The sequence below is a fragment of the Brachyhypopomus gauderio genome, chromosome 17, assembly GCF_052324685.1.
Source record: "Brachyhypopomus gauderio isolate BG-103 chromosome 17, BGAUD_0.2, whole genome shotgun sequence".
NCBI lineage: Eukaryota > Metazoa > Chordata > Actinopteri > Gymnotiformes > Hypopomidae > Brachyhypopomus > Brachyhypopomus gauderio.
This window is the reverse complement of record NC_135227.1, coordinates 7,604,863-7,629,733: the sequence shown is the minus strand read 5'-3', so window position 1 is coordinate 7,629,733 and position 24,871 is coordinate 7,604,863. Positions and strand designations below refer to the sequence as shown.

At 44.0% G+C, this 24,871-nt stretch overlaps 3 protein-coding genes across 13 annotated transcripts in view; 2 read left to right on the top strand and 1 right to left on the bottom strand.

The window, feature by feature from the left end:
• Positions 1-14,849, top strand: part of ccdc162 (coiled-coil domain containing 162) — a 29,225-nt gene extending 14,376 nt beyond the window's left edge. For 4 of the 8 annotated variants that reach the window (XM_076978529.1, XM_076978534.1, XM_076978533.1 and 1 more), the window contains 41 exons: positions 100-294; positions 407-491; positions 704-855; positions 976-1,125; positions 1,292-1,393; positions 1,800-1,864; positions 1,961-2,093; positions 2,265-2,468; positions 2,764-2,956; positions 3,975-4,102; positions 4,181-4,381; positions 4,500-4,627; positions 7,097-7,325; positions 7,406-7,608; positions 7,722-7,874; positions 8,037-8,130; positions 8,230-8,360; positions 8,473-8,584; positions 8,665-8,714; positions 8,863-9,039; positions 9,139-9,256; positions 9,834-9,996; positions 10,092-10,230; positions 10,312-10,459; positions 10,642-10,737; positions 10,822-10,980; positions 11,135-11,352; positions 11,565-11,703; positions 11,873-11,993; positions 12,224-12,333; positions 12,467-12,616; positions 12,700-12,753; positions 12,834-13,001; positions 13,084-13,239; positions 13,319-13,453; positions 13,534-13,686; positions 13,777-13,986; positions 14,164-14,284; positions 14,359-14,397; positions 14,476-14,603; positions 14,718-14,849. In XM_076978529.1, coding sequence (XP_076834644.1) covers positions 100-294; positions 407-491; positions 704-855; positions 976-1,125; positions 1,292-1,393; positions 1,800-1,864; positions 1,961-2,093; positions 2,265-2,468; positions 2,764-2,956; positions 3,975-4,102; positions 4,181-4,381; positions 4,500-4,627; positions 7,097-7,325; positions 7,406-7,608; positions 7,722-7,874; positions 8,037-8,130; positions 8,230-8,360; positions 8,473-8,584; positions 8,665-8,714; positions 8,863-9,039; positions 9,139-9,256; positions 9,834-9,996; positions 10,092-10,230; positions 10,312-10,459; positions 10,642-10,737; positions 10,822-10,980; positions 11,135-11,352; positions 11,565-11,703; positions 11,873-11,993; positions 12,224-12,333; positions 12,467-12,616; positions 12,700-12,753; positions 12,834-13,001; positions 13,084-13,239; positions 13,319-13,453; positions 13,534-13,686; positions 13,777-13,986; positions 14,164-14,284; positions 14,359-14,397; positions 14,476-14,603; positions 14,718-14,831 — 5,724 coding nt within the window. In that variant the 3' untranslated portion in view covers positions 14,832-14,849. Of the gene's footprint in view, positions 1-99; positions 295-406; positions 492-703; positions 856-975; positions 1,126-1,291; positions 1,394-1,535; positions 1,704-1,799; positions 1,865-1,960; positions 2,094-2,264; positions 2,469-2,763; positions 2,957-3,974; positions 4,103-4,180; positions 4,382-4,499; positions 4,628-7,096; positions 7,326-7,405; positions 7,609-7,721; positions 7,875-8,036; positions 8,131-8,229; positions 8,361-8,472; positions 8,585-8,664; positions 8,715-8,862; positions 9,040-9,138; positions 9,257-9,833; positions 9,997-10,091; positions 10,231-10,311; positions 10,460-10,641; positions 10,738-10,821; positions 10,981-11,134; positions 11,353-11,564; positions 11,704-11,872; positions 11,994-12,223; positions 12,334-12,466; positions 12,617-12,699; positions 12,754-12,833; positions 13,002-13,083; positions 13,240-13,318; positions 13,454-13,533; positions 13,687-13,776; positions 13,987-14,163; positions 14,285-14,358; positions 14,398-14,475; positions 14,604-14,717 lie in introns of those variants that run through there. The other 4 variants (XM_076978531.1, XM_076978530.1, XM_076978536.1 and 1 more) reach the window with 4 other exon arrangements.
• zbtb24 (zinc finger and BTB domain containing 24) lies at positions 14,587-18,811 on the bottom strand. 3 transcript variants are annotated; one of them, XM_076978545.1, is made up of 6 exons: positions 18,658-18,811; positions 17,192-18,108; positions 16,907-17,074; positions 16,620-16,787; positions 16,444-16,525; positions 14,587-16,098 (listed from the first exon to the last, which is right to left on the bottom strand). In XM_076978545.1, exons 2-6 carry the CDS (start codon positions 18,084-18,086, stop codon positions 15,225-15,227), a joined length of 2,187 nt encoding a protein of 728 aa, XP_076834660.1. In that variant the 5' UTR covers positions 18,087-18,108; positions 18,658-18,811; the 3' UTR covers positions 14,587-15,224. The 3 variants fall into 3 exon arrangements, with proteins under 3 accessions (XP_076834660.1, XP_076834661.1, XP_076834659.1); XM_076978546.1 differs by lacking the exon at positions 18,658-18,811 and adding an exon at positions 18,349-18,633; XM_076978544.1 differs by lacking the exon at positions 18,658-18,811 and adding an exon at positions 18,202-18,297.
• ddo (D-aspartate oxidase) lies at positions 18,452-24,639 on the top strand. 2 transcript variants are annotated; one of them, XM_076978553.1, is made up of 5 exons: positions 18,452-18,471; positions 23,128-23,306; positions 23,439-23,547; positions 23,634-23,810; positions 24,012-24,639. In XM_076978553.1, exons 2-5 carry the CDS (start codon positions 23,135-23,137, stop codon positions 24,568-24,570), a joined length of 1,017 nt encoding a protein of 338 aa, XP_076834668.1. In that variant the 5' UTR covers positions 18,452-18,471; positions 23,128-23,134; the 3' UTR covers positions 24,571-24,639. The 2 variants fall into 2 exon arrangements, with proteins under 2 accessions (XP_076834668.1, XP_076834667.1); XM_076978552.1 differs by lacking the exon at positions 18,452-18,471 and adding an exon at positions 22,546-22,853.
• The last annotated feature ends 232 nt before the right edge of the window (positions 24,640-24,871 follow it).

Sequence of the window (24,871 nt, the reverse complement as noted above, 5' to 3'; positions counted from 1 at the left end):
AGTGTACCACAATAATTTTTAAATACATAACTGTATAGTCAGTATACACAGTAAATTAGTGCTCCGTATTTAATGTTCTATCAACATGGCTTTGTGCAGGAGAACATGAGTCATTTGATGATTGAATTTGAGGATTCGGTGCAGAGGGCTCGCAGACTGGCTGTGTCCAGGGAGGAGGCTGTGATGCATTCTGGCCAGTCCAGCAGTGCAGTCACACAGCAGGATGTGCTCATATACCTACAGTGGCTTATATGCCACCTACACTCAGTTAAAACCATCCACAGCTTTCTACATGTGAGAAGATGCATCTACCCACTTTAGACATGCACTAAAATGATTATGAAAGTTGGTTTGTGGTCATTAAACTATGTAAGGAGCTTCTGTTAAAATGTTTGTCTGGACCCAGGTGCTTCTCTATCTTCCTCTGTGCGAGAAGAAAGATGCAGATGAGACCAGTTCACCAGACTTCACATCCCCTGGGGAATTCTCAGGTGATGTGTGCTCCACAGGGTCAGACTAGAAAACAAAACACTCATTCTTTGCATTATTATTATTATCATTATTATTATTAAATCACATTCTCAACCTAATGTGAGAGGCTTCTGTGTAAGTGTATGTTAATGAGAATCATCAGGGTGGAGTTTTTTCCCTCTTTTAAATAGCACAGCAGTGTTCCAATATTGTGCCCTCATTGTCTTCTCAGGCATGTGTGGATCAGTATCAGACGTCCCCATCCACTCTGTAAAACTAGATGATTTTAGAGCTCCACTTCAGAACCTGCTGTCCCGCTACTGCATCCAATACAAAGCAGAGGCCATCAAAACCTCAGCTGATGGGATGGAACTCTTGAGCATGGTATTTACTGATTTGACACACTCGACACACCAGTGTCATATCAGGCTACAGACATCCCAGACGATAAACAAACAGGTTTTAATGTGCATCATGCGAAGTCTGCACTGCCGTTTGCTTTAGGTCACTCCCACGTTCAGGAGCGTCTTCGTGAATCAAGGCATGATGGATACCTTCCTGCAGTATGGAAGTACTGAGGCTGTAGACAGGAAGTGGGGAATGAAGAGACACATGGCTCTCAGAAAGGAGTCTGACTGGATCCCCCATATCCAGGTGTGTAAATAACTGCACAGAAAAGACCTCGCATGTCAAATTGCAAAGTAGTGTGTTGTGTGAGCATGCCGCAAATCTGAATGTCTGAGTCAAATCATGACAGGCCACAGAGGGTGGGAATATTTTCAAATGTTTTAGAGTGTAACTTTATTTTTTCATAAAAAAGGTGAAACCAAAGAAAGATCCTTGGCAGCAGAAACAAACGTCCAGACTGAAAGAGCTGACAGGAGTGGACGAACAGCTTCGGCTGTACAGCCGGTCCTGTGAGGTGAATACGTGGACGGCTTCCACACCTCAGTGACATTGTAACCAGAGGAACCAGAGTCCTTTGTAATAATTGTCTTTAAAACTTGACATATTGTGGGGGGGGGGCGCTCTGTTTTGCTTCTGTCCAAGGAGACGGATGTGCATAGAGTAACTGAGATTCTGAAGCACCATGCAGAATTTCTCTGTGAGACAAAGTCTGCAGCACTCTTGACTGTAACCTCACAGCTGACAGCAACCAGGGCCTTGGATTTATGGAGAAACATTTACACCAGCACACATCTCTCTGAGGCATGCCACTGTTTGACTTCTGGGTGAAAACACCTTCTCTGCTGGTTGCTATGGTTATGAGTAATTCCACTGTTTATATATATATATATTCTCAAACCATGAACATTTGAACATTTTAGGAGTCCAATGCCAAGCAGTTACCTGAGTGTGCAAACTGGAAAAAGTCAAAAAAGAACGACCCTGGGTAACATTTTAGAGCATATACAGTATTAAGCTTTTAGTAAGTTGTGATTTTAAACACACGTATAACATCACCATAAATGTTCTTTATTGTTAACAGGTCCGTGTACCGTAGCAGCCGAGGTGCTGAGACGCTTGGGCTGGATGAAGACCTTGAGGCGGGTCGTTCTGCAGGTCCAGGAGCCTACCTGTCTCTACTGTATCTGCGGCACCTCACGATCAGGGAGCTGAAGGTGCCTGGCTGAGACTGAACCCCTGCAAACGTGCATAAAATGACCCCACACCTTTTCACTTCCCTAGTTCTCACACAAGGGAGCCATATCTAGAGAGCTGTACACAAAAGAAGTCCTGAAATTATCTCTGCTCGTTATACACTGAGTTCAAACTGTCCTCTTGTGCGGTAGCATACCTGTCTTGGCATGCTAAACTACCTGCGCTCTGTGGAGAGGACACTGACCATTGACACAGCTGGGCTGCGGCCAGCAGGGGGCGTTCAGGGGAGCAGCGCTGAGGAGAGTGGTTGGATGAACGCGGCAAGAGGAGGTGCTGGCTCTCCAGGAGGCCTTGGCTCTCAGCACTACATCTACAACACCCCCGCTGACTACAAGGTACCTCAGCAGCAGGCGAACCAGTGGGCAGGACATGCAGTCTTGTCTCCGGTTGGTGAGGAGACTTGTAATGAGCTGTGCTGTGGACTCCTGCATAGCTGTTGCAGTGGAATTCCTGTACATTGTAGTACAGCACTGTCAAGGTTGTGAATTAAGGAGCATTGCAGCAGCACATGGGTATATACAGCAAATTCTTAATATTCATTCTACTGAATGTGTTTTTGACCCAGGAGGCAGTAGCAAGCATGGTCTTTCATGTATGCTATTTCCCTCAACAGTAGCCATTTTGTTACAGGTTCATTGCACAGAGTTTATGGAGTTCCCCGAGGTGGAAAATCTCAGCGACTTCTACAGCACAGAGGGGCAATATATCCACACCCAAGACCACAGAGGCCTTTACGTTGTATATGATGTTGCTCTAATGGACCTGAAGGAGCTTGAGAAGACTCTGCTCCTCATAGCATCCCATTATATCTGCAAATGGAGAGGTCAGGGCAGGCAGCACTATCTTCGTCCATAGGTTTATCTGAGTGTCCAATGGTTTATAACCAAAATACATTATTTGTCAGAACAATGGTCTGTGCATCTATGCTGTTGTAGGTATAGGAACCAAGGTGTCATCAGTAATTGGTTAATGCAGTGGTTCCCAAAGTGGGGGGCGCGCCCCCTAGGTGGGGTGCGGAGCTATTGCAGGGGGGGCGCGGAGCTTGAAAGTAAAACGTGCACATGTGTCGCACCGATTCCGATATTAATATCTGAAAAAATTCTATATCGGGTATCGGTGACAATGTGACCGATCCATAAAAACAGATCTATTCAGTCTAGTTCTATGCTTATATTGCTTGCTTTTCGGAGTTAGTTCAACCTTAATACTCGTGCTGGTGGTATTCCACTTAGTCCGTTTATTTGCTGGTTGACCAAAATAAACCTGGGCTCCAGCAATACTTCACTGTTCATACATGAACTGGTGAGTTGTCCAAATCTCATTTAATGCGTTACTTACAGAAATGAAATAAAGAGCAGTGGTCTGACTCGGCAGAAAGCTAAAAAACAACAATATTCCATACGCGCACGCAACTCGCTCCCTTAAAGAGACAGTACACATATTTCTGGCCGTTACATGCTTTGTGCTCTGCGTGATGTCTGCGCTTGCAAACTAGCCGCATATGTATTGCTGTTTCTCTTATTTCATCTCCTTATTTATTTTAAATTATATTTAGAATTCTTGAACCATTTAAAAGGTTTCTTGCAGTTTATTTTTTTCATGTTTGACCAAAGTTGTGAACCTATTGTTTTTGTAAGTTTTCAACACATCCCTAGTCAATATGGGGGGGGGGGGGGGGTGTAGGGGGGGCGCAAAAATATTCTCATCTACTAAAGGGGGGCACGGCAGAAAAAGTTTGGGAACCACTGGGTTAATGCTTTGTTTAACTCTCTTTAATGTTTATTATACAGTACAGTGTGCTATGGTAATGTCATCATCGTCCGGTGTTGTAATGCTAATAGAGAGTTCCACTGATGCAGTGAAATCTGGCGGGTCTCCAAGCTCCTGGGCTAGAACGGATGTGGACCGAGTGGCTGTTCTTTTAGACATCTGGTCCTGTGAGGCTGCTTTCCTGGAGAACAAAATAGAGGTATGTTGAAAACATTAGAGTGCATTTTTAGACATGTTCCGTTCATGATCAGTGCCTTGCTTGTATTTGCGTTCACAGCTCTTGAATTGCTACTTTGAGGCTTATCAGCATGTCATAGATCAGGAGGAGAGGTTTAGTTTGGCTCAAGTCATCACAGACATAATGTACAGAAGACCCCGTTTGGACCTGGAAACAGGGTATTTCATACAGTCGTACAGGGAGGAGATGGTCTGTCTGCAAAGCCACCAGCAGCTTATTAAATCAGTTCTAAATTGTCAGGTAACTGGGACTTTTGATTTCTGATATTTTGCTGGTATAAAAATTTGACATAAAATTGTTAGCTGTTTGCATATTCTGGATGCAGGGAAGTTAATCTGCCACACTTCTTTTTGGCCAGATTGATAAGCAGCGGCAGTATCTCAAGCGCATATGGAGGGGTGAACACAGGGGGAGACGTCTTTATGAATATGGCTTCCCCCCTATAAACTACACCTCTACACAGCTGGCATCAGTGGGTGGAAGTAGGTAAGGCAAGGCAGGTTTTTTGGATCACACGTTTCATATACACTGGTATGTGCTTCACGCTACACAGAAGAATAATCAAGCTTATTGCATCCATTACAAATGCAAATATAAAATGTTACAAAAAATATATAATTTATTCAATATAGTACCGTATACATAGAAAATTAAAGTAAATGTAAATAAATAAAATTAAACAGAGTAAAAGTTGAAAAATAAATATAAAATAATTAATGAAAACAATTCTAATTAAATATGAAGTGCTCAGATAATGTGTGAACATAGCAGTGTGTGCAACCATCTACATGCTGAGAGAGACCAAAAGAGTCCAATATGGGACAGAGATACTTGGCATAATTGTCCTTGAGATTGTCAGTATGTATGCTTATATCACAAGCAATTACAACATGGTCAAAATAAGAGGCAATGCCCTAAAAAATTGTGATCCCTTTCTGAACTACACAGAGATACACAAAGGATTTAAAGTAACCAAATGATAACTGCTTACATTGGAAAGAACTATTAAAAACAATAGCTGTACCAACGCTTTTCTGGCTGGCAGAAGAAATATTTATAAATGTGAAGTTTGGTGGTGCTGATTAAATGAAGTTGTAGCATTAATTAATTTATTCATTCATTCTGCAATCATTTAACAATGTTTCAGTTAAAAATCAAGCTCATGGGCTATAATAACATAATTAAATGAGAGCTGTTTGGGAGTCATCACATAATACAGAGAAGAGCTTGTTTTAAAAGCTGTTGCTCATATTTTACATACTGGAGGTTGGTATCTAAACTGTATTCCCTGATTTTTCTGTTTCTGATAAGCAGTGGAATGGAAGAGATTACAAGCACAGCATGCCTGAGCCTCTTTTGAAAACATGTAATGCTGGCATCACTGTAGCAGGAACCTGAGGAATTTAAATATGGCAAACTATTTTAAACTGGGTGTCCTCTTACATTATAGTAGATGATGGTGGGTGGAGCCTCCTGCTGGAACGAGGTAGAGAGTGAAGCTGCCTTTCTGGAGGTTGAGGATCTTGTCTTAGAGATGCTACAGGTGGTGGAAGAGTATGGCTCTTTGAATGGGAAGGTCTGGTGAATTTGAGCAGTTATGATGCACTAGATGATGTTGGAGGAGGAGCTGGGCTGATTTTAGGCTGTACATAAGGGCTGACAAAGCAACAGCTGCATCCCAGCCAATAGCAGCGTCTTCATTGTTGCTTGGTGATTGGAAATGGAGGAGAGTGTAGCGTTCTCATGAGGTCGAGGTGTTCTGGAACAATACAGTCTGCTGGTACAAGGAAGTCCTTGAGTGTTTGTGTCGATGTGTTTCCATCAATAGGGGAGGACTTGTGCACATAGAAAATGAGTTTTGGCCCTCTTGTTTATATGTAGTGCACCTCAACTCAAAATCTTTTTTCTGAAATGACAAGTTGTCAGTAAAGTTCAAGCTGTTTGACACATATCTTTTGTGTAGCCAAATATTTATCCGCATCACTGTTATATGTTCAGCCACTACTGCTGGAAACATTCCATTCAGCTCGGACTGTGATGTCCAGCTTGATGTTCATCAAACTAGTTTCTGGTTTTCCATCCCACTGACAGAGTTGTGATGGTGTCTGCTGTGTTCACAGGCTGGAGTCCTCCAGCCCTGCTGGGGTAATCTAGTTGGCCAGCACGTACTGTTCTTTGGGTTATTTAGCACGTACTTGGGTTATTTTTACTGCCTTTGCAAAGATCCACATTGAGGCCTTGTAGTGGTTCAAATATGTCCTGCAAATGAAGCCATCTTTGAGCAGCAGTGCTTGCCTTACAGTGCTTGCCTTACTCAGTAAATGATGAGTGATGTTAGTGTTGTTGGAAGACTACAGAATGACGTTTGGGTTTGGCTGCAACCCACAGCCATTGCTCATTTCTTTCAACTGTTCTCATGATAACGACTCCACCCATGCAATCCACTGGCCTGCATTCTCCAGGGCCCTCTGCTCTGTAAAATCCTACTCAATGGTCTCTTACTCTGATACTCCTTACAGCTAAAGAACAGTAACTCTTAAACACAGATAACAAGCTTCGAAAACTGATTTCCAACACTGTAATTTTCTGTAGAAGACTAACAATTTAGGCTGTGTGTGCTCTGAATCCTGAGAAGCTATTTTCAAATCTGCTTCTTTTTGTATCTACCAGGAACTATTTCTGTTAGTTTCTGTATCTGTAGTAGGGCTGCTAATCTTGAAGGTGCAAAAATCCAGAAGAAATCATCCACTTTTGGCTTTGTAGTTCGTGTGTCTGGCAATAACGAGGTCAGACACTGTAGATTAAACAATAACAGAGAGGTGTCTGAAGAGCAAGGAAGTAGAAGGCAAACAGCATTATATTAAATGCAAAGAAAATAGCTCATAGAATCCTTTTTGGGCACCCAGATATCAATCTCCTGGGGCTTGCTATCCTGTTTCTGTCTACTCTTTGTAGTCTTGCCCTGAAGAGTGTGTATGTGTTGGAGTTGCACCCATCCCTGGGTCTGGCCTCAGGGCTGTACCGGGCACTTGAGCAGGCCCACAGTGAGACGTGTCAGCTCATCGGGGCCAGGAGCATCACCGTGCGAACAAGGCTGGAACAGAGACTCCTCAAGCAAGCTCTGCATAGCTGGCACAGCATGGCCACTCCTGGAACTTCCTACAGCCCTCAGATCCAAAGAGATGTATGTGTCCTTTACAGAATGACTTTTTAGGCCGTTGGATTTTTCAGTGAGCATCTCTACTCTGTCTGTTGTCTGTGCAGTTGTTTTCAGACGTGTTTATTGAGGACCCAGTCCTGGTTAGGGAGGCGGTGCTGACTGTCCTGAGATCAGCAGATGAGCAAGACAGGAAGCAGGGCAGAGAGAGGCAGCTGTTTGCCGTGGAGACTCTGTCTAGACTTCTGGAGCTCATCACGCTTCGCCACCGTATTATCGAGTCAGCCTTTGAGACCGAGCACCTGTCCCAGTTGGGTTATGCTTCACTCAAAAGAGTTGCAAAAAGATTCAGTGAAACAATATAAACAATATAATTAGAATTTTACATGCAATTTCTGCCTCAACTGCTTTGCTTTTTCCTAGATTATACAGATCACTTGCTCAGGAGATGGGTTTTGATGAATTTCATTTGTACGTGCGACCAGTGCAGTTTGAATTTGCAGTGCAGAAAGAGATCCCAAAACAGCTCCCTCTGTTCATCACAGCTCTTCTCCAAGACAGTGCCTCTGTTGACAGGTACCCGGGCAAGTGTGTGTGTGTGTGTGTGTGTGTGTGTGTATACCAGTAGAGGTTTATAACAACAAACAACATTAACAACAGTAACATTGTGAATGGAGTGTGGTCATGTGCCCATAGGTTTGGGTGATTATGCATTTTTACGTTGTGCCTCCTTCACAGGTTTTGCCCATCCAGTCTTCCTCTGGCCATTCAGGAGCTGGATGACAACCAGATAGGGAAGTTCAGCTTCCGCTCTGAAGAAGCTGTCCTTCATGTAATCACATATAAAAACGTTTTTTTCTCTATATACTGCACATATATTTTGCACAAGTGTATATACTTATCTCGTATGGTCTTGTGTGGATGTGCTCAGCTCATGAACCAGTCTGGTTTGGAGAATCTGCAAGTGATTCTGGCTTGTCAGGTCACACAGAAGAATGTTCTATTTGGAGCAATAAAGCAGGTCTCCCTTTGCTACTGGGCTGACGATTCTGCTGGAGGAAGGTCTGTCTAACATTCAGTATCCATTTGTAATTAAATGCTCTATATAAGGTCTTTCTGTGGTGATGTAGCATCTGTGTGGGCACATGATGGTGGCACAAAGCTGTTTCTTCAGGCTTGCAGATGCCTTCGTTTCCATTCAGCTAGGAAAGGTCGGCCCTCGCGATGAAATGCTCAACTCTTACGTAAAGAGGAAGGAGCTGATGCCCGCTCTGATGTCAGATCCAGTATGTAAATGAGCGGGTACATAGTTTAACTCCACAGATGGGTGTCCTAGGTAGTGTACTACTGTTCTTTTTCTCACCAGGAAGAGGTAGCCAAAATCAAGAGGAAACTGATTTTGCAATTCTGTCACAAGTACGTTGTTTAATTTTTATAAAAAATAATTATTCCTTCAGATTTGGCTTTGTTTTAAGCTACATTTAACACTTTTGTTTAAATAAATGAGCCAATAGATTGGATTGCAGCTATTATAGGATTATATGCGAGTTCTGTACGTTTTCAGATTGAGTCTGCTGGGCTCTCAGTGCTGTTTAAGGAGTCAGATTGTTGCTCACTGTCACAGTCTCACCACACTGCTGCTGCAATGTCCCGACATTGGCCAGACTCACTTTATCATTGGGCAAGCCAATGAGCTCCAGAGAGACGCAGGGTCTGAGAGGGCCCTACACCCTGACCCCAGGTCAGGACCTGCCCGATGCCTGCTCTGCTGATGAAATATGTCATAAAAATGGACTGATGGAATGTATGTGGATGTCCTGACATAGCGGTTCATGTTCAGGCTCTTTCAGCCCCGCCCAAGGCAACTGTTATCTATGGATGGAAGGACCCTGATGAACCTGTGGTTTGTTCCTCACTACACTGATGTGCTCAGCATGTTCAGAGCCCTGGAGGAGAAGGTGAGAGACACGTCTGCTTTTGGTCTTCTTACACCAGTGTCCCAATGTTTCACCATTATATAACAACTACTTCACATCAACCTGTCCATTTTATATGGATGCTACTAACATAGATTTCTGTATTCCTATAAAAACAATTAATACATTTCCATAAATAACTTTTAGTTAAACTTTTAGTTAAAGTCAAATCAAATCAAATCAAAGTTTATTTGTATAGCGCTTTTCACAACACATGTTGTCACAAAGTGCTTTACAGGATTTAAAAGGTTAACAATACTATGGGTCCAGAACCCTAATGAGCAAGCCAAAGGCGACAGTGGCGAGGAAAAACCCCCTATGATGGTGGGGAATAGGAAGAAACCTTGGGAGAACCAAGACTCAAAAGGGAACCCATCCTCCATTGGGCGGCCCGTTAACACACAAATTACACAAAATACAGACAAATACACAAGTCACAAGTAAAGCATCAGGTGTGTGTGTGTGTGTGTGTGTGTGTGTGTGTGTGTGTGTGTGTGTGTGTGTGTGTGTGTGTGTTTGTGTGTTTGTTTGTTTGTTTGTTTGTTTGTTTGTTTTCCAGGCATGTTGCCAGGCTCTTCAACACACCCTGAACATCATATCAGCCCTCCATGACATAGTCTTTTACCTGGTGAACCACGCTTCCCTGGGCAACCCAAAACACTCCCGCAGCTCCAGCGGAGACCTCACACTCACTGCAGACTGGGGCGGACCTGAAAGCGTTGGTAAGCATCTTTGAGGGCAAAGGCAGACGTGTTGATGGTTTCCACACGGCGCGTTCGGCCCTCTTTGACCTGCGGCGGGCCGTGGTGTCGTGCAGGAGCTGAGCTGTGGGCTGTGCAGCAGCAGGTGGACTCTCTCTCTGAGCCTGACAGTGTGGAGGTGGTGGAGCACCTTCTCCACCTGCGCAGGGAGGTTCTCCTCCTGGGATTCCACATGGCGGTCCGCTGCACCATCAGGTGAGCCCTGGAAGAGCCGCGTGGCCGCAGCTGAAAATGGAGGAATGTAAATTTGTCTGGATTTACCCCTGTCTTCTAAAGAGAGACCTTCCTGCACGCTGGAAATGTCGATGCCTATCAGAGTGTGAGTGACAACATGAGCCACGCCCTTCCTGTCCTGAGTGACAGCCTGAAGCGAGGCCTCTCCTGCCTTCCTGTTCCTCAGCCTCTGGAGCCGTCCTGCCCGGAGGTGAAGGAGTCACTCTCTTACTGCATGTTCCATTACAAATGGAGCCAGTCTCCATGTTAAGCATAACATTTTAACAATCAGTGTTTGTCAATGTGGTTTAATCTTCAGAGAATGTTGCAAGTTCTGTGCTGTGTTGCATTAAATTTTCATGATAATCTCTCAGAACCTACATATGCTTTCAGACTCAAAGAACCTATCCATGGAGATCATTTATTGCTTGTCATGGGCTACATCCTTTGGCCATATGGGATATTCTACCTATAGAATTCTGCATGCAGGTAGTTTGTTCTTGGTAAAGTCCTCCTTCTTCCGTTGTCCATGTGTGAGAGAGTTTGAACTGACATTATGGTGGTGCCTCGCAGCTGTGCCTCTGTGATCTGGATGAACACAGTAGGATGGAGGCTAATGGAGCTGTTCTGGGCACGGCCCTGCTCCTGGACGACGTGCTGGGCAGCAAGAGACAGGCAGCTCCCTTGCAGCTCCAGGGCCAGGTGGACTCCGACATGGAGACTGAGAGACAAGTATGGTTATTACTGCACATGCGCAAGCATTTTATAAAACTTTCACAAGAGTTCTCAAAGGCTTGAAGCTGTGTAGCTTTTCTAGATTTCTAGAATCTTCATATTTCTTTTGTGTGGTGCTGAATTTATCTGGAAAGAGTTATTGTTTGTTAAGGTCCAGGACTGTTCAGATGGTGCAGAAAATGTGAGTGGACACACAGAGGAGGGTAAGCCTGCAGACTGCAGACCCATTCAGTCCCTCACCCAGCAGAAGGGCTTCTTACTGCTCTGGAAGCAACTGGAAGTCTTTAAGGAGAGCTGGGCCCGGCACCAGCTTGGGGTTGAGCAGCTGAACACCGCCGCACTCTTCAAACGCTTCTCCCATCTTTACAGGTTTTGAGAAACACTTCAGCCATATCTTCCTTTTCAATCCACAATAAAACATTCATAATAAAACATTATGCTTTAATAAATCACTTCATTTATTAAATAGGTTTTCATAAAAGCATGTTGTAATTGAATTGTGAGTACGTTTAAACTGCCTTTTGTCAGCCCTTCTGGTCTGTATGTGCATTTGTTAACGGTCTGATGATGCGATATTGCAGGATGGAGATTTACTCCCCCAGTATGGGAGCTCTGGCTCGGCAGATGGGCCACGCGCAGGGGGACGAGGCACTGCTGTCCCACGACGGATCTTTCCAAACCCCAGCAGGAGCTCCTGAGGTTGACGTCAAGACATGGCAGGTACGCACGCATGCTCACAGTTGAGCAGCACTAACTCGGCCTTTGTCCTGTTGATTCAGCTTGTTTTCTGACTTTTTTGGGGGATTGTTTTACATATTTTTGATCACCCTTTAAATGTAACTTTGATATTGTCGGTTAATTTTTTTTATGCTGTTATATTTGCGGGCAGCTGCTCAAGCTGTTGGAGAGCACAGAATGTGACATGATCAGAGCAGTTCAGAGGAGGATTAACAAGGAGATAACGCTGGTGATGTCAGAGCGCGCCCGGCATGACACGGCCCTGCCCACAGGTTCTCTGCGGACTCCCTCCCCGCACGCGTCCGGCAGGGCGCGACAGGGCCATCGCTCAGCCTCGCCCGAGTCTAGCAGGACGCTGGAAGACAGAAGCTCACAAAAAATATGTTCTGACAATAAATGATTTTGATTTTGTAAATGAGCAATAAATGATATGTGAGATATGGGTCATTATATTAAAGGTGTGTACCAGGTTTAAAATATGGTGTATCTGTTGTTGTGAAAGAGCTGTGGAAAAGAGCCCCCATGCAGCACTGTTTGTCCCTGGAGAGGCCCCAGATAGTGGAAAACTTCCTACAGCATTTGATGGAAGGGGCAAAAGAGACAGACGGACAGGTAGAAGAAGCTCACTGTACTGTGTCCTTTACTTCTAATGTACCAGGATAAAACTCTTCACGCTCTGTGTATAAAGTTGTTTTGGTATTGGTGTTGGTGGTGGTGGCAGAGCTGATGGTGATGTTCCTGGCAGGTGGCGTTCCCTCTGGCCCACCTGCAGGAGTGCGTGGCTGAGCTCGGCTGTGCCGTGATGGCCCGAGAGCGCAGCGCGTTCCTGCTTTACTCCCAGTTCTACGAACACCTCCTAGAACAACAGGGCCAGCTCCTCCACCAGAGGGAGCAGGTAACTGGCTCGCCCCACTCTGCCTCGCTCCTCTCTCGCTGTTCTGTTGGCGGTTTTCTCTATCGTTCCTTTGTAATCTCCAGGACGTGAAGGAGCTCGAAGCCACAGCTGCGCGAGCCACTGATCCCTACAGTAAGGTATGCTGGGTAAGGGTGCTCACAGTCCCAGACATGCATGTCTCCAGATTGGGCTCAGCGGTGAGATCTCGTCCTGGCAGGGAGCAGAGGTCTGTCGTGCACTGATGTCCGAACTCACCACGCTGCGTCTCCGAGTTGCTCAGCTGGAAGACGAGCAGAGGGGCCTCCAGACACAAGCAGAGCTGGAGATCCGGGGCCGCTACGACTCCCTGCTTCACCAGCTCTTCTCTGCATGCATCCAGTTGAAGGCAAGGGAAGGGATCCGAGGAGATGTTTGGATGCGAGATGGGAAGAAAGTTATTTAGCTGTTAAAATCTCTCTTGTGTGCAGTCAGGGCTTGACAAATATCACATGAGGATGGACCGAGACGTGAGGCAAATGGTCAGCAGAGTGAGGAGTGAAGGTCTGGAGAAGATCAGTAAGCTGAGGAGCAGGTTCTCCTCCTCTGACAATGATGAGAAGGCTCTGACCACCATGCTTTCTGAGGTTCGCCACAAAACCAACACATGAATCACAAACCCAAGTCTGCTGTCCTTATATTTTTACATTTTCCTATATTTTTCAGAAGGAGACATTAGAAGACCTGTATTCAGAAAACGACCAAATGTCTGGACTGCTTCGTAAATTGAAAACTTTCCATCATTGGAGGTACATGGTTGGACAGGCCAAGCTAGAACATGAGCTGCTTCAGTACAAACAGGTATACCAGACATGTATACCAAACAGATGATTGTTACCCAGGAAACAGTGCTTATTATACAGTAGTGTGTGTGTGTTTAGCGTGAGATGTCTTCCAAAATGGAAGCTTTGAGAGTGAAGATGACATCAGAGGAAGAACAGATTGTACTGAAGCAGGAGCTTGAAGCTGTGAAGGCAGCCATGCTAGAGTACAAAACAGGCTTTGAACAAATCCAGACACAGACTGTTAAGCAGGTACAGTGCGCTCCATCAAAACGGCTCATTTTTCCAACCATAACCCTCCCCGTCCATTACCCATTACCGGTTTGTTTTTTACGGCCACAGACTCTGCAGCTGCGGGACGCGGAGCACCGTTCCGCACAGGAGGCGCAGAGCAGGCGGGAGCTGGAGGAGGTCCGCAGGGTGAGCGTGGAGCAGCTACGGGAGGCGGCGGAGCACGGGGCCTCCGAAATCAGAGTCCTCAGCGCCCAGCTGGAAAGGACCAACGTGTCGAGCCAGCTGCAGAGACAGCGCACCCACAAGCAGATGAAACAGGTCGAGCGGAGCACCACCGTGTGTCCAGGACCGTGAACCTCATGAGAGAAACACGGGCTTGGTCATCAACCACGATACATTTCTAGTCATTCACTGCTAGATGATTGAGGAGGTTTGGGGGAGCCCACAGGGTGAATGTACTAGCGGTGTGGTAATCCGCTGTTTGAACATGTTTAGGTGCAGGGGCAGCTTCATCGTGAACGTTGTCTAAAGCTGGATGCATTTCAGACAGTGGATAAACTGCGGAGCCACATTCACAGCATTGAAGCAGCACAGTCTCAACAGGCGCCCTCTTCAGGTGAGCACCATATTTGTTTTCATTGTTCTACAACTGATATCGTCGAGTTTGAGACTTTTTTTTTTTCTTCAAAGCCTCTGCAAGCAGAGCCAGCAACAGGAAAAAATCGAATGGTGAGATACATTTCTCAGGTGACCGTCAGGTGGCTTTTCAGTCTTTCAGTCCTTCACATTTAAATGCGTTTTCAATAGGCAACAAACAGCTGTTAACTACTCCAGCTAGCAGTTTTACTGACGGCACACCTGAAGATTCTGACAAAGAACCAAAAGTGATCACAGTGAGAACAGCCACACGGACATTACTGCAGAGACCAAAAGCAGTGAGTTTATTTAGTTTTATTTTACTTCCAACACCATAAAACTCATCACGGTAAATACATCTGAGAAGAATAATTGTAAGTTTAAAGGCAAGTTTTGATTGCTTGGTCCCACAGATGCCTCATAGCCTGCAGATGGAGCTCACAGCTGGACTGCTGCCCTGCCTTTCTGATGAAGACAACACCTTGTCTCACACTCCACTCCAGCGTCATAGGACGCATAGGAAATAAATTCATACTCTCTTAGAACTTCATTGATTAAAAAAATGAATGAATTCCCTGCAAGGACAGATGATGTCTTATAGTTTATTGCATTATTTCAGAAGACTGAATTTCCACACAGATGTGGTAGTAATTTGGATTAAATAATTTACCTCATGGATACAAGCCTTCTGTATTTAAGAAGCACTGTGATATGACACAGGCACTTCTTTAAATAGTAATTTGTTATATGTAGCAACCTAATGATTATGTAGCGACTTTTAAAACTGTTTCTTGGACCAGTATGTTTTTAAAAATTAATACAAAAATACAAAATGAAAGAAACATATGATAGATCCATATGGTCACAATGAGCATAAAAAGCAGCAGCCTGCATATGATTCGGTGTGTTCGGTCCTGTCCTCAGTTCTGCGGTGCCAGACTTGTGGTGTAGAGATAAGAGACTGTGCCAGCCTGGATCTGAAATGTCTGTCCCTGGATCTGACTACTGGGAATCTGCTCGCTGGTTTGGCTGATGGAGATGGCCTGGCTGGCCTGACCGCTGATGTGAATGGCTCCAGTGTGGCCCTGGCTGTGCTGCTCTCCGGTGAGCCTCATCTGGGCAGCAAGGGGCTCTGCTGGGACAGAGAGATGGGGGATGGCCTGCTGGATCACCTGCAGGTGCTGGAGGGATGGCTGCTCTGAAGATCTGTGGTGAACCTGCAGCTGCTCCATGGCTTCTTTGGTCAATGTGATGACGTGCATCTGCTCGGACTGCCCGCTGCTCACCTGGCCGTCCATCATGCTAATGGCCTGGATCTGGGCACCGGGGTCTAGGCTATCCTGAGTGACCAGTGCCAGGTTCTGGACATGTCCAGAGGGCTGGGTGAGCAGGGTGAGGCCAGAGTGGCCCTGGCCCTCAGAGGAGGATCCTTCAGTGGTGATGATGCTAAGGCCCGGCTTCTGGCCTGGCACCAGGTTTAGAGTGTCCACCTCACTGGTGACCACCAGCTGGATCTCCTGCTCTGCGTGGCTGGGGAGCTGGTACTGTTGGAGCTGGAGGAGGCTGTGTACCTCCTCAGATCCCACCCCCGGTTCAGCTGTGGTCTGTAAGCCCACCCTCTCCTTGTTGTGAGTTTTGGAGTGTGCTCTCAGATTATCAGGACGCGCAAAGGACAAGCCACACACGGAGCAGGTGAACGGCTTCTTCCCCGAGTGAGATGCCACGTGACGTCGTCTTGCGCTGGGATCGGAGAACGACTTGTTGCATATGTTGCACACGTATGGCTTCTCGCCTCTAAATGTGAGAGGAAGGACAGTGTGCATATCAAAGTTAATATCACCTTATTCACTCACACAAATAATGTACAAAACTGGTGAAAGAAATATATTCTCATTTTCATCAAAGAAAAGTGTTCAGCAGTTAGAATACTTTTAAATGGTTTTGGATGGTTTTTGTCAAATTCTACGTTTTAGAGTTACAGGTGATGCAAAAAAAGACTACAATTATGCCCTGTCATTTTTTGCCTAGCTCTGTAACTGTAAAACCAATTATTTGACAAAAACACCATTTAAATTCCATGAAATGTTAATAAAACAAGTCTTTTGAAGTAGTATCTCATTGAGGCAGGGAACTGTACACCTGTGGATGCGGATGTGTGTCTGCAGTGTGCTCTTGGCTGTGAAACACTTCCCACAAATCTCACACGTAAAGGGCTTCTCACCTACAAAAGTAACAAAACTGGTTACATGTCCTTGGACCTGATGTAGTCACACATGGGTTTCATCAATAGATTCGAGCCCTGCTGTCACCATCACCTGTGTGTGTTCTCAGGTGCTTCTTCAGCTGTGCTGCATCCATAAATCTGTGATGACAATGTGCACATTCGGGTAAGGCTTTCCCCGTGTGAACACGATAATGACTCTTTAACTGTCTCTTCTGACTGTAGATTTTCCCACACTGATCACAGCTAAAAGATTTCTTTTCTGGAAAATGAAAAAAAAAAACACAAAAATGCACCAAATCTATAATTTGGCTGTACAGGAAAATGGATTGAATGAAATTTATCTATGAGTGTAGCACAATACTACATAGTTTTGTGTACCTGCATGCAGGTTCATATGCTCCTGCAGGGAGTTCTTTGTTGAGAGAGCTTTAGAACATATAGTACAGACAAATGGCTTTTCTCCAGTGTGCATGCGTTGATGAACCAAAAGCGTGTGTTTCTGTGTGAAGCAGTTCCCACAAACATGGCACCGGAAGGGTTTCTCACCTACATGCAAATCAAACACAAAAAAAAGCATTCCATAATGAAACACAATTAAATATACACATACTGACACTACCAAGCTCTTATTGTTAATTTCCCTTTATTTCACCTTATTTTTACCTGTATGAGTTCGCTGATGTATTTTTAAAAACAGATGGTTCTTGAACACTTTGCCACAGTCGTCACAGCGTGGCTCCGTGGCCGGGTACTTCCGTTTCCTACCCCTCTTTACGGTCTCTCCTCCTTCCCTAAACTCATCACCCAGTCTGTAGCCCTTAAGTTTTACTGGCTGCCTTATTTTGCGTTTGCTGTGGCGAGGCCCGTTCTCGGATGGGTTGTAGTCCGCGTCGTCATGGTCCCTGGGGAGAGAGTTCCCCCCACCAGGAGGCTCTGCGCTCTCAGGTATTCCTGGAGAAGAAGGCACGGTTATTTGTTTTGTGCTCTCGTTCTGTGCCTCAGCTGGGAGCCTCTCGTCTTTGTGGCTTTGTGGCTGAAGCATCTCGAGCTGTGGACCCACGTTCTTTCTCGGACGTCCCCTTTTGCGCTTCGGGGGGGTTCCAGCTGCTCGTGCGTCAGCGTCTCCCTGCAAGCAAACATCCACTGGGGCAGCTGCCACGTTGCTCTGATTTAGGTCTCCGTAGGCTTTGACCAAGTCGCTGATCTTTAACAGGCGGGCCACATCCAGCAGCTGCTCCGTATTGCTCTCCTCCACAGACACTTTCGCACTGTAGATGAACTCAAGCGCAGAAGCAAAGGTCTTTGCAGCCATGCCGTCCAGCTTGTAGATGGACTGGCTTACATGGTCTTCTGCAGTAAACATTGATGAGAAATATTCACTACTTGCAGCCAGTAGAGCCTTGTGTGCCTTGAAATAAATGTCTTCCACAACAAGAGTTATGTCACAAAGTATCTCTCTTTTCCTCAGGTGGTTGAATTTATTCAGGATCGAATCCTTGTGAGTTTCTGAATGAAAGGCCAGAACGTTTGAAGCTTTAGTCTGTGGTTGCTCACACATTCTGCTTAATGTGGCAAAAGACCTACATGTTGAAAAAGAATATGGGAAGTGATTAACAGAAAAACAGCTTGAGCAATTTTCAGGACATATTATACAGTCACAATCATTTTATTACCAGTGTACTCTGGGCTTTCTGAACACGTGGCAATTACAACTCAAAACCAACATAGTATTCGCTGTCTAAGGGGCACACAAACAAGTGATGCAGAGAATTACAAACACCGAAGGCTAGTATGTTACGACAATTTTAAGACAATTTAACCTGAATTCTGCTGATCATACAAAAAAGAGCAAATGTGTTTTTTTCTCTAGTTACTTCTCTGTGACAAACAGCCAGAGTGAAGAACACTTTAGTCTGATCGACATGGATATCATTGTGCTAGACGTAAGTTTGCTAGCTAGCATGCAATGCAAGTTAGCCATTTGACTTTTAAACCATCACAATTTGAATTCTGATTCAAGCAATTGAGCTTAGCTACTGCGCAATGTTGTATATTTATTTTTAGACAATATCAAGCGCCAGCAAAGGACATTACAGTACTGTAAAATATTGCCGCTTTCAGGACCTTACCTCAAGGAGACCGTGTTAACATACAAAATATCGCGGGATTTGTAATTAAACCTCTTGCTGAATGGTTTGGTGCCCTCTACAGTGGAGGTCTCCACAAAACCAATTCGTTTGAACCAAAATTATAAACATTGTCAGGACTTGCAGTATTTTCTAAGCTTTCAGCGTGTTGCCTCTGCGTTCGTGGTATTGGTAGTACACTAAAGGCTTTTTGCATAAAATGTCATACCACATACTCATATAAACAGTGTAGTTACAACGTCAAGATATTAGAAGTAGCAGGACATGTTATACTTGTTCATCATTAATGTATACTCATAGAACATTTCAGTATACACCAAATTTAATGAAATGTGCATGAATATACTGAATACAGACATAACAGAAATAAACATGATCTGATTGAATAAACGTGAAAATGTATAAGCAAATAAATGTAGAAATGTGGAAGAAAATTACTGATGGACAAATAGGCATATGTGCATTGAATAGAGCCACAACTTTATTTAGAGTTTTATAAATGTGTTTAAAACTTCTGTTCTAAAACGATCAGTTCTACTAAGGAAATCATACTGTGTCATGGTACAGGAAGGAGAGGCAGTAAACTGATCCATTTGATAAAACAGACTGGTTTTATTTAAATGCCTATCAATCGTAATCAGACTGTTGGGATATGATCACGTGGAACAAACTCAAATAAGACATGAAACATGAGGGCAGGTCATTAGCACAGTAACATCACACACACATGGCAGGTTGATTCAGACAATGCACAACTACATAAACTAATACAGGGTGGCTTAAACTACATAACACACACATAATCAGATACATAATCAATAACACACATCATAGCATTACATATGTCTTCTCTGGTAGCTCAACGTGTTGAGCCACATGCTCCCAATTAGAAGCAATGTACAGGAGCTACATGGGTTCAAATCCCACTTCCACCTTTGGGCAGTCATGGCCTAGTGGTTACGGAACTGGTCTTGTGACCGGAGGGTCGCAGGTTCGATCCCCAGGCCATGACTGAGGTGCCCCTGAGCAAGGCCCTTAACCCTCAATTGCTCACTTGTATAAAAAATGAGATAAAAATGTAAGTCGCTCTGGATAAGGGCGTCTGCCAAATGCCATAAATGTAAATATAACATGAACCAAAACCGGAGCCGCAGGGGCTCATGGGAAAGTAGTGCCGTCCCCCATTGGGCCGACGCTACAATACTTATTCACATGAAACTCCTTCAACTGAAACCTTGAGGACTTGGTGTGCTTAGGCTAAAAATAAAAAACAAGTAATGACTCTTTCTTTCAAAAACATGCTCCCAAATAGTGCCGATAAAAAACAACATTAAGTGTTTTACAGCTGTAATTTTCATCATTAAATTGCAGATTGTAATTGATACAGATGTATATGGAGTATGGAAGTTAACATATCAACAAATAAATAACTAAATAGATGTCTGTACAGCATTAAAATGGTAATAAATATTTGATATAGTATAGTAGTATAATAGTATAGTATTGATATAGTATTGATAGTATTGATATAGTATTGATATAGTATAATAATATAATAGTATATAGTATAATAGTATAGTATTGATCATTGGTTTATTTATGCATCTATTGATGTATTCATTTATGTTTGTGAGTCAATAAGTAAATATTAAATGTCAAATATTTATATATATATATATATATATATTTATTGATTTCTATTTTTATGCCGAACATTTGTTCACTGATTGATCTGTCATCTTTCATCCTCCGTATAGTGGCGTCTCTGGCACAGAATAACTTTAATAACCTCCGCCCCATTTCTAACCTCCCCTTCCTCTCCAAAATTTTGGAAAAAATTGTTGCAACACAACTCAACTCTTATCTTTCCCTAAATCACCAATATGAAAAATTCCAGTCTGGTTTTCGCCCCCTCCACAGCACGGAGACTGCCCTTATCAAAATCACAAATGACCTCCTTATGACTGCTGACTCTAATTCTTTCTCCATATTGATTCTCCTTGATCTGACTGCAGCTTTTGACACCATTTCCCACACCATCCTTTTAAATAGATTATCTTCCATAGGCATTAACCATATCACACTCAACTGGTTTCACTCTTATCTCTCTGGCAGCACACAGTTCATACAACTTAAATCCTTCAGGTCTCAGTCCTCTCCGGTTTCTTCCGGTGTGCCCCAGGGGTCTGTCCTGGAGCCCCTCCTTTTCATCATCTATCTGCTACCCCTTGGAAATATATTTCGCACATTTAACATTGATTTCCACTGCTATGCGGATGACACCCAGCTCTACATAGCCAGTAAACCTAGCTCTCCATTCCCTCCCTCATACCTCTCCAATTGTCTGTCTGAAATAAAAACCTGGTTCTCCTCTAATTTCCTTAAACTAAACTCTGATAAAACAGAAATATTGCTCTGCGGTACAAAATGCACACTATCCAAAGTTCACAGTTCCTCTATCCTGATTGACAGCTCCATAGTCTCCCCCTCACCACAGGTTAAGAGTCTGGGTGTCATCTTAGACAGCACTCTTTCATTTCACTCCCACATTAGCAATATAACCCGGGCTGTGTACTTTCATCTCCGAAACATCAATCGTCTACGTCCCTCCCTCACCCCACACTGCCTCTATTCTTGTTCACAGCCTCGTTACCTCCCGTATTGATTATTGCAACTCTCTCCTTTATGGCCTTCCTCAAAAGTCCCTCAATAAACTTCAACTGGTCCAGAATGCAGCCGCTCGTATTATCTTTAGAATGCCCTCATCTCACCTATCCTCAAACAACTCCACTGGCCTGAAAACAAAGATTGTTCACCGTCATGGTTTAGGGGAGGGATACAGAAAGCTATGTCAGAGATTTCAGCTTTCAGTCTCCAGTGTGAAAAACATTGTGAGAAAATGGAAGAAGACAGGTACAGTTCAAGTCAAAGCTTGAAGTGGGAGACCAAGCAAAATCATGAATAAACAGAAGCGAAGGATGTTGAGAACATTCAGAGTCAACCCACAGACCAGCACCAAAGACCTACAACATCACCTTGCTACTGATGGATTCCAATCAATATCAGCAGATTCTGGAGACCAATGTCCAGGAATCAGTGACGAAGCTGAAGCTGCACCGGGGCTGGATCTTCCAACAGGACAACGACCCTAAACACTGCTCAACATCTACTAAGGCATTCATGCAGAGGAACAAGCACAACGTTCTGGAATGGCCATCTCAGTCCCCAGACCTGAATATTACTGAAAAGCTGTGGTGTCGCTTAAAGAGAGCTGTCCATGTTCGGAAACCATCAAACTTAAAAGAACTAGAGATGTTTTGTAAAGAATAATGGTCTAAAATACCTTCAGCCACAATCCAGACTCTCATTAGAAGCTATAGGAGTCGTTTAGAGGCTGTTATTTCTGTGAAAGGAGGATCTCATAAATATTAAGTTAAGGGTTTTTTTGGGTGCCCAAACTTATGCACCTGCCTATTTTTGTTTAGACAATTATTGCACACTTTCTGTAAATCATATAAACTTCATTTCACTTCTCAAATATCACTGTGTTTGTCCCCTATATGATATATTTACCGGAATTTTTTCAATCCAAACATTCAATGATTTATAAAGGTAAATCAGGAAAATTAACAAGGGTGCCCAAATTTTCGCATCCCACTATATAAAGAAACAGCCCTCAACAGTGGAAGGAACGAAATACGAGATACATTTTCAAGCATTTTCAAGTACTTTAGCCCTAAATTCTAGCACGTTTCAAATACAATGCAACATTAAAATTCCTCAGGTAAATGGTCCTTCCTCGCGGAAGTATAATCCAGCCGTTAGACAGCTCAGAGCAATCGTTGCTGAATCCTAAACACTAAACTATCAATGCGAACGCGCAGCGACTTTTTGCCAAGGTCCAAAACGTATTGGGGGCCCATGGTGTTATCCGCGAGCCCCTGCTCCGTACAAAAGGTTGTAACGGGCGCGCCGTAAACCACCAGGCAACTGTCGCAAAACTGCTGCGCAACAGTAGACGCACAGGTCATCGCCGCATGACAGCGCCTGTAGTGAGCAACAGTCTGGGGTCTCACAAACACCTACCCTTTCTGAACGAGAGGGGACGGTGACAGATGTTGTAAAAGTTACACTTCTATATTAAATAAACAAATATATATATATATATATAAACTGAGGTAAGCGATTCTAGGTTTGTGCCGAAAGTAGCTAGCTATGTTAGCTGACTTCCTCTACTAGCTATGCCACTAATATTTGCTGTAGCCTTTTTGCTGTTCATTGTAGCTGAGGTTTTATTTTTATTTTTTTGCTGAATCCAATGTAAGCTAGCTAGCTACGGTTTTGGTGCATTATGCCATTCTGGTATATGTATTTACAGTGCTGATATGTGGACCTAATAAGTGTGATTGTACTTTTACCACAAGATCTTTTTTATTTTAACCATTCCTTCAGTTCTAAGATGAAGACCATGAAAGTGGTGGTTGTTGGAGCAGGTGTGGTTGGCCTGTCTACTGCAGTCTGTATAGCTGAGGCTCTCCCTTTCTGCACTGTCACGATACTGGCTGAGAGGTTTTCTCCAGACACCACCAGTGATGGTGCTGCAGGCATCCTCCTGCCTAAGGAGTTTCCAGGTAGAGGGACTGTTATTAATTGACGTAAAGACAGCAAAGCAGTTTTACATTTTCCATAGGCATTCTATGCCTGTGGCATTTTCTGAACTATGCCCAGGAATGCACTGTATCTCTCCCTCTGGCTCCCACCAGACATCTCATTGGAGCGTCAGCGATGTTGGTTCAAGGACACGTTTCATCACCTGTTTGCCATTGCCGAGTCATCAGATGCCCCAGAGGCAGGAGTTTTGCTGAGCTCAGGGTAATGGATGTTTTTAATCACTGTTTCACCCCAGAATTTGAATGTAGTATGTATTAGTCTCCCATATTCACCATTCTCTTCTCAAGTTATCAGATATTCAGAGAGGTCCCATCTGAAACGAAACCCTACTGGTCCGATTATGTGTTTGGATTCCGCACCATGACAGATTATGAAATGAAGAGATTCCCCAGTCATAAATTTGGTCAATCCTTCACCACCATAAAGTGTGAATGCAACAGATATCTGCCATGGCTGGAGAAAAGGTAAATATTTTGGAGCTCAAAACCATTACTGGCCCAGCATTTCTACCCTTCCTGTTTTTTTTTTTGTACTCTACTTTTTAAAGTGTCCTTGAGCTTTCTGAAAGGCACTATATAAATCTAACGTATTATTATTACTATTATTCAGTTTCCATCTCATATTGTAATTATTAAGACAGTTTGATAGTCTCTTCTCGTTAACAGGTTTAGACATGCTGGTGGTGAGATGAAACAGGAGAAAGTTACTGACCTCAAGCAGCTCAGCCACTACTATGATGTCATTGTCAACTGCTCAGGCCTCGGGTCCCGTTCCCTGGCTGGGGATGAGGGCGTTTGCCCAGTGCGTGGCCAGATTCTCAAGGTTCACGCTCCCTGGGTGAAGAATTTCATCCGGGATGGAGATGGGAAGACCTACATCTACCCTGGTATTAGCTACACCACTCTAGGGGGCACTCGGCAGATGAACGACTGGCGGTCGGATGTGGATAAGGGAGACAGCGAGGGCATTGCGGAGCGCTGCGGTCAGCTGGTACCCTCCCTGCGCAAGGCCCAGGTGTTGGAGGAGTGGGTGGGCCTGAGGCCTGGCCGGAGGAACCTGCGTGTGGAGAGTGAGCGACTGCAGGTAGAGGGTCATGATGTGCTGGTGGTACATAATTATGGTCATGGGGGCTGTGGCATCAGTCTGAGCTGGGGCACTGCTCTGGATGCTCTGGGCCTGCTGCGGAAGGGTCTCCATGAACAACTGCCTCATGCAAAACTCTGATTATGTTTCAATACAGAAGCTTTGTACAGAAGTCGAGATTGACTAATATGGTTACCATGCTTGGCATATGTTTTCATCCTGATAATTTAAGGTTTATATATATATATATATATATATATATATATATATATATATATATATATATATATATATATATATATATATATTTTTTTTTTTTTTTTTCTTTTTCTGGACATATATGAAAAGTAACTCACAAACCAAGTCTTATTACAATACTATTTACATATCATATCTAAAAAACAAATTACCATCCTAATATAATTTGTTTCACTTTTTCAAT

Bases quoted from the DNA above. Each gene is read 5' to 3' on its own strand.
- zbtb24 (XM_076978544.1), bottom strand. From the start codon at position 18,254: ATGTTGGTTTTGAGTTGTAATTGCCACGTGTTCAGAAAGCCCAGAGTA. The intron at 17,075-17,191 runs GTAAAAATAAGG...ATTTGCATGTAG, and splicing joins ACATCAGCGAACTCATACAG to GTGAGAAACCCTTCCGGTGC. The intron at 16,788-16,906 runs GTACACAAAACT...TTCATTTTCCAG, and splicing joins GCATATGAACCTGCATGCAG to AAAAGAAATCTTTTAGCTGT.
- ddo (XM_076978553.1), top strand. From the start codon at position 23,135: ATGAAGACCATGAAAGTGGTGGTTGTTGGAGCAGGTGTGGTTGGCCTG. The intron at 23,307-23,438 runs GTAGAGGGACTG...GGCTCCCACCAG, and splicing joins CCTGCCTAAGGAGTTTCCAG to ACATCTCATTGGAGCGTCAG. The intron at 23,811-24,011 runs GTAAATATTTTG...TCTCGTTAACAG, and splicing joins CTGCCATGGCTGGAGAAAAG to GTTTAGACATGCTGGTGGTG.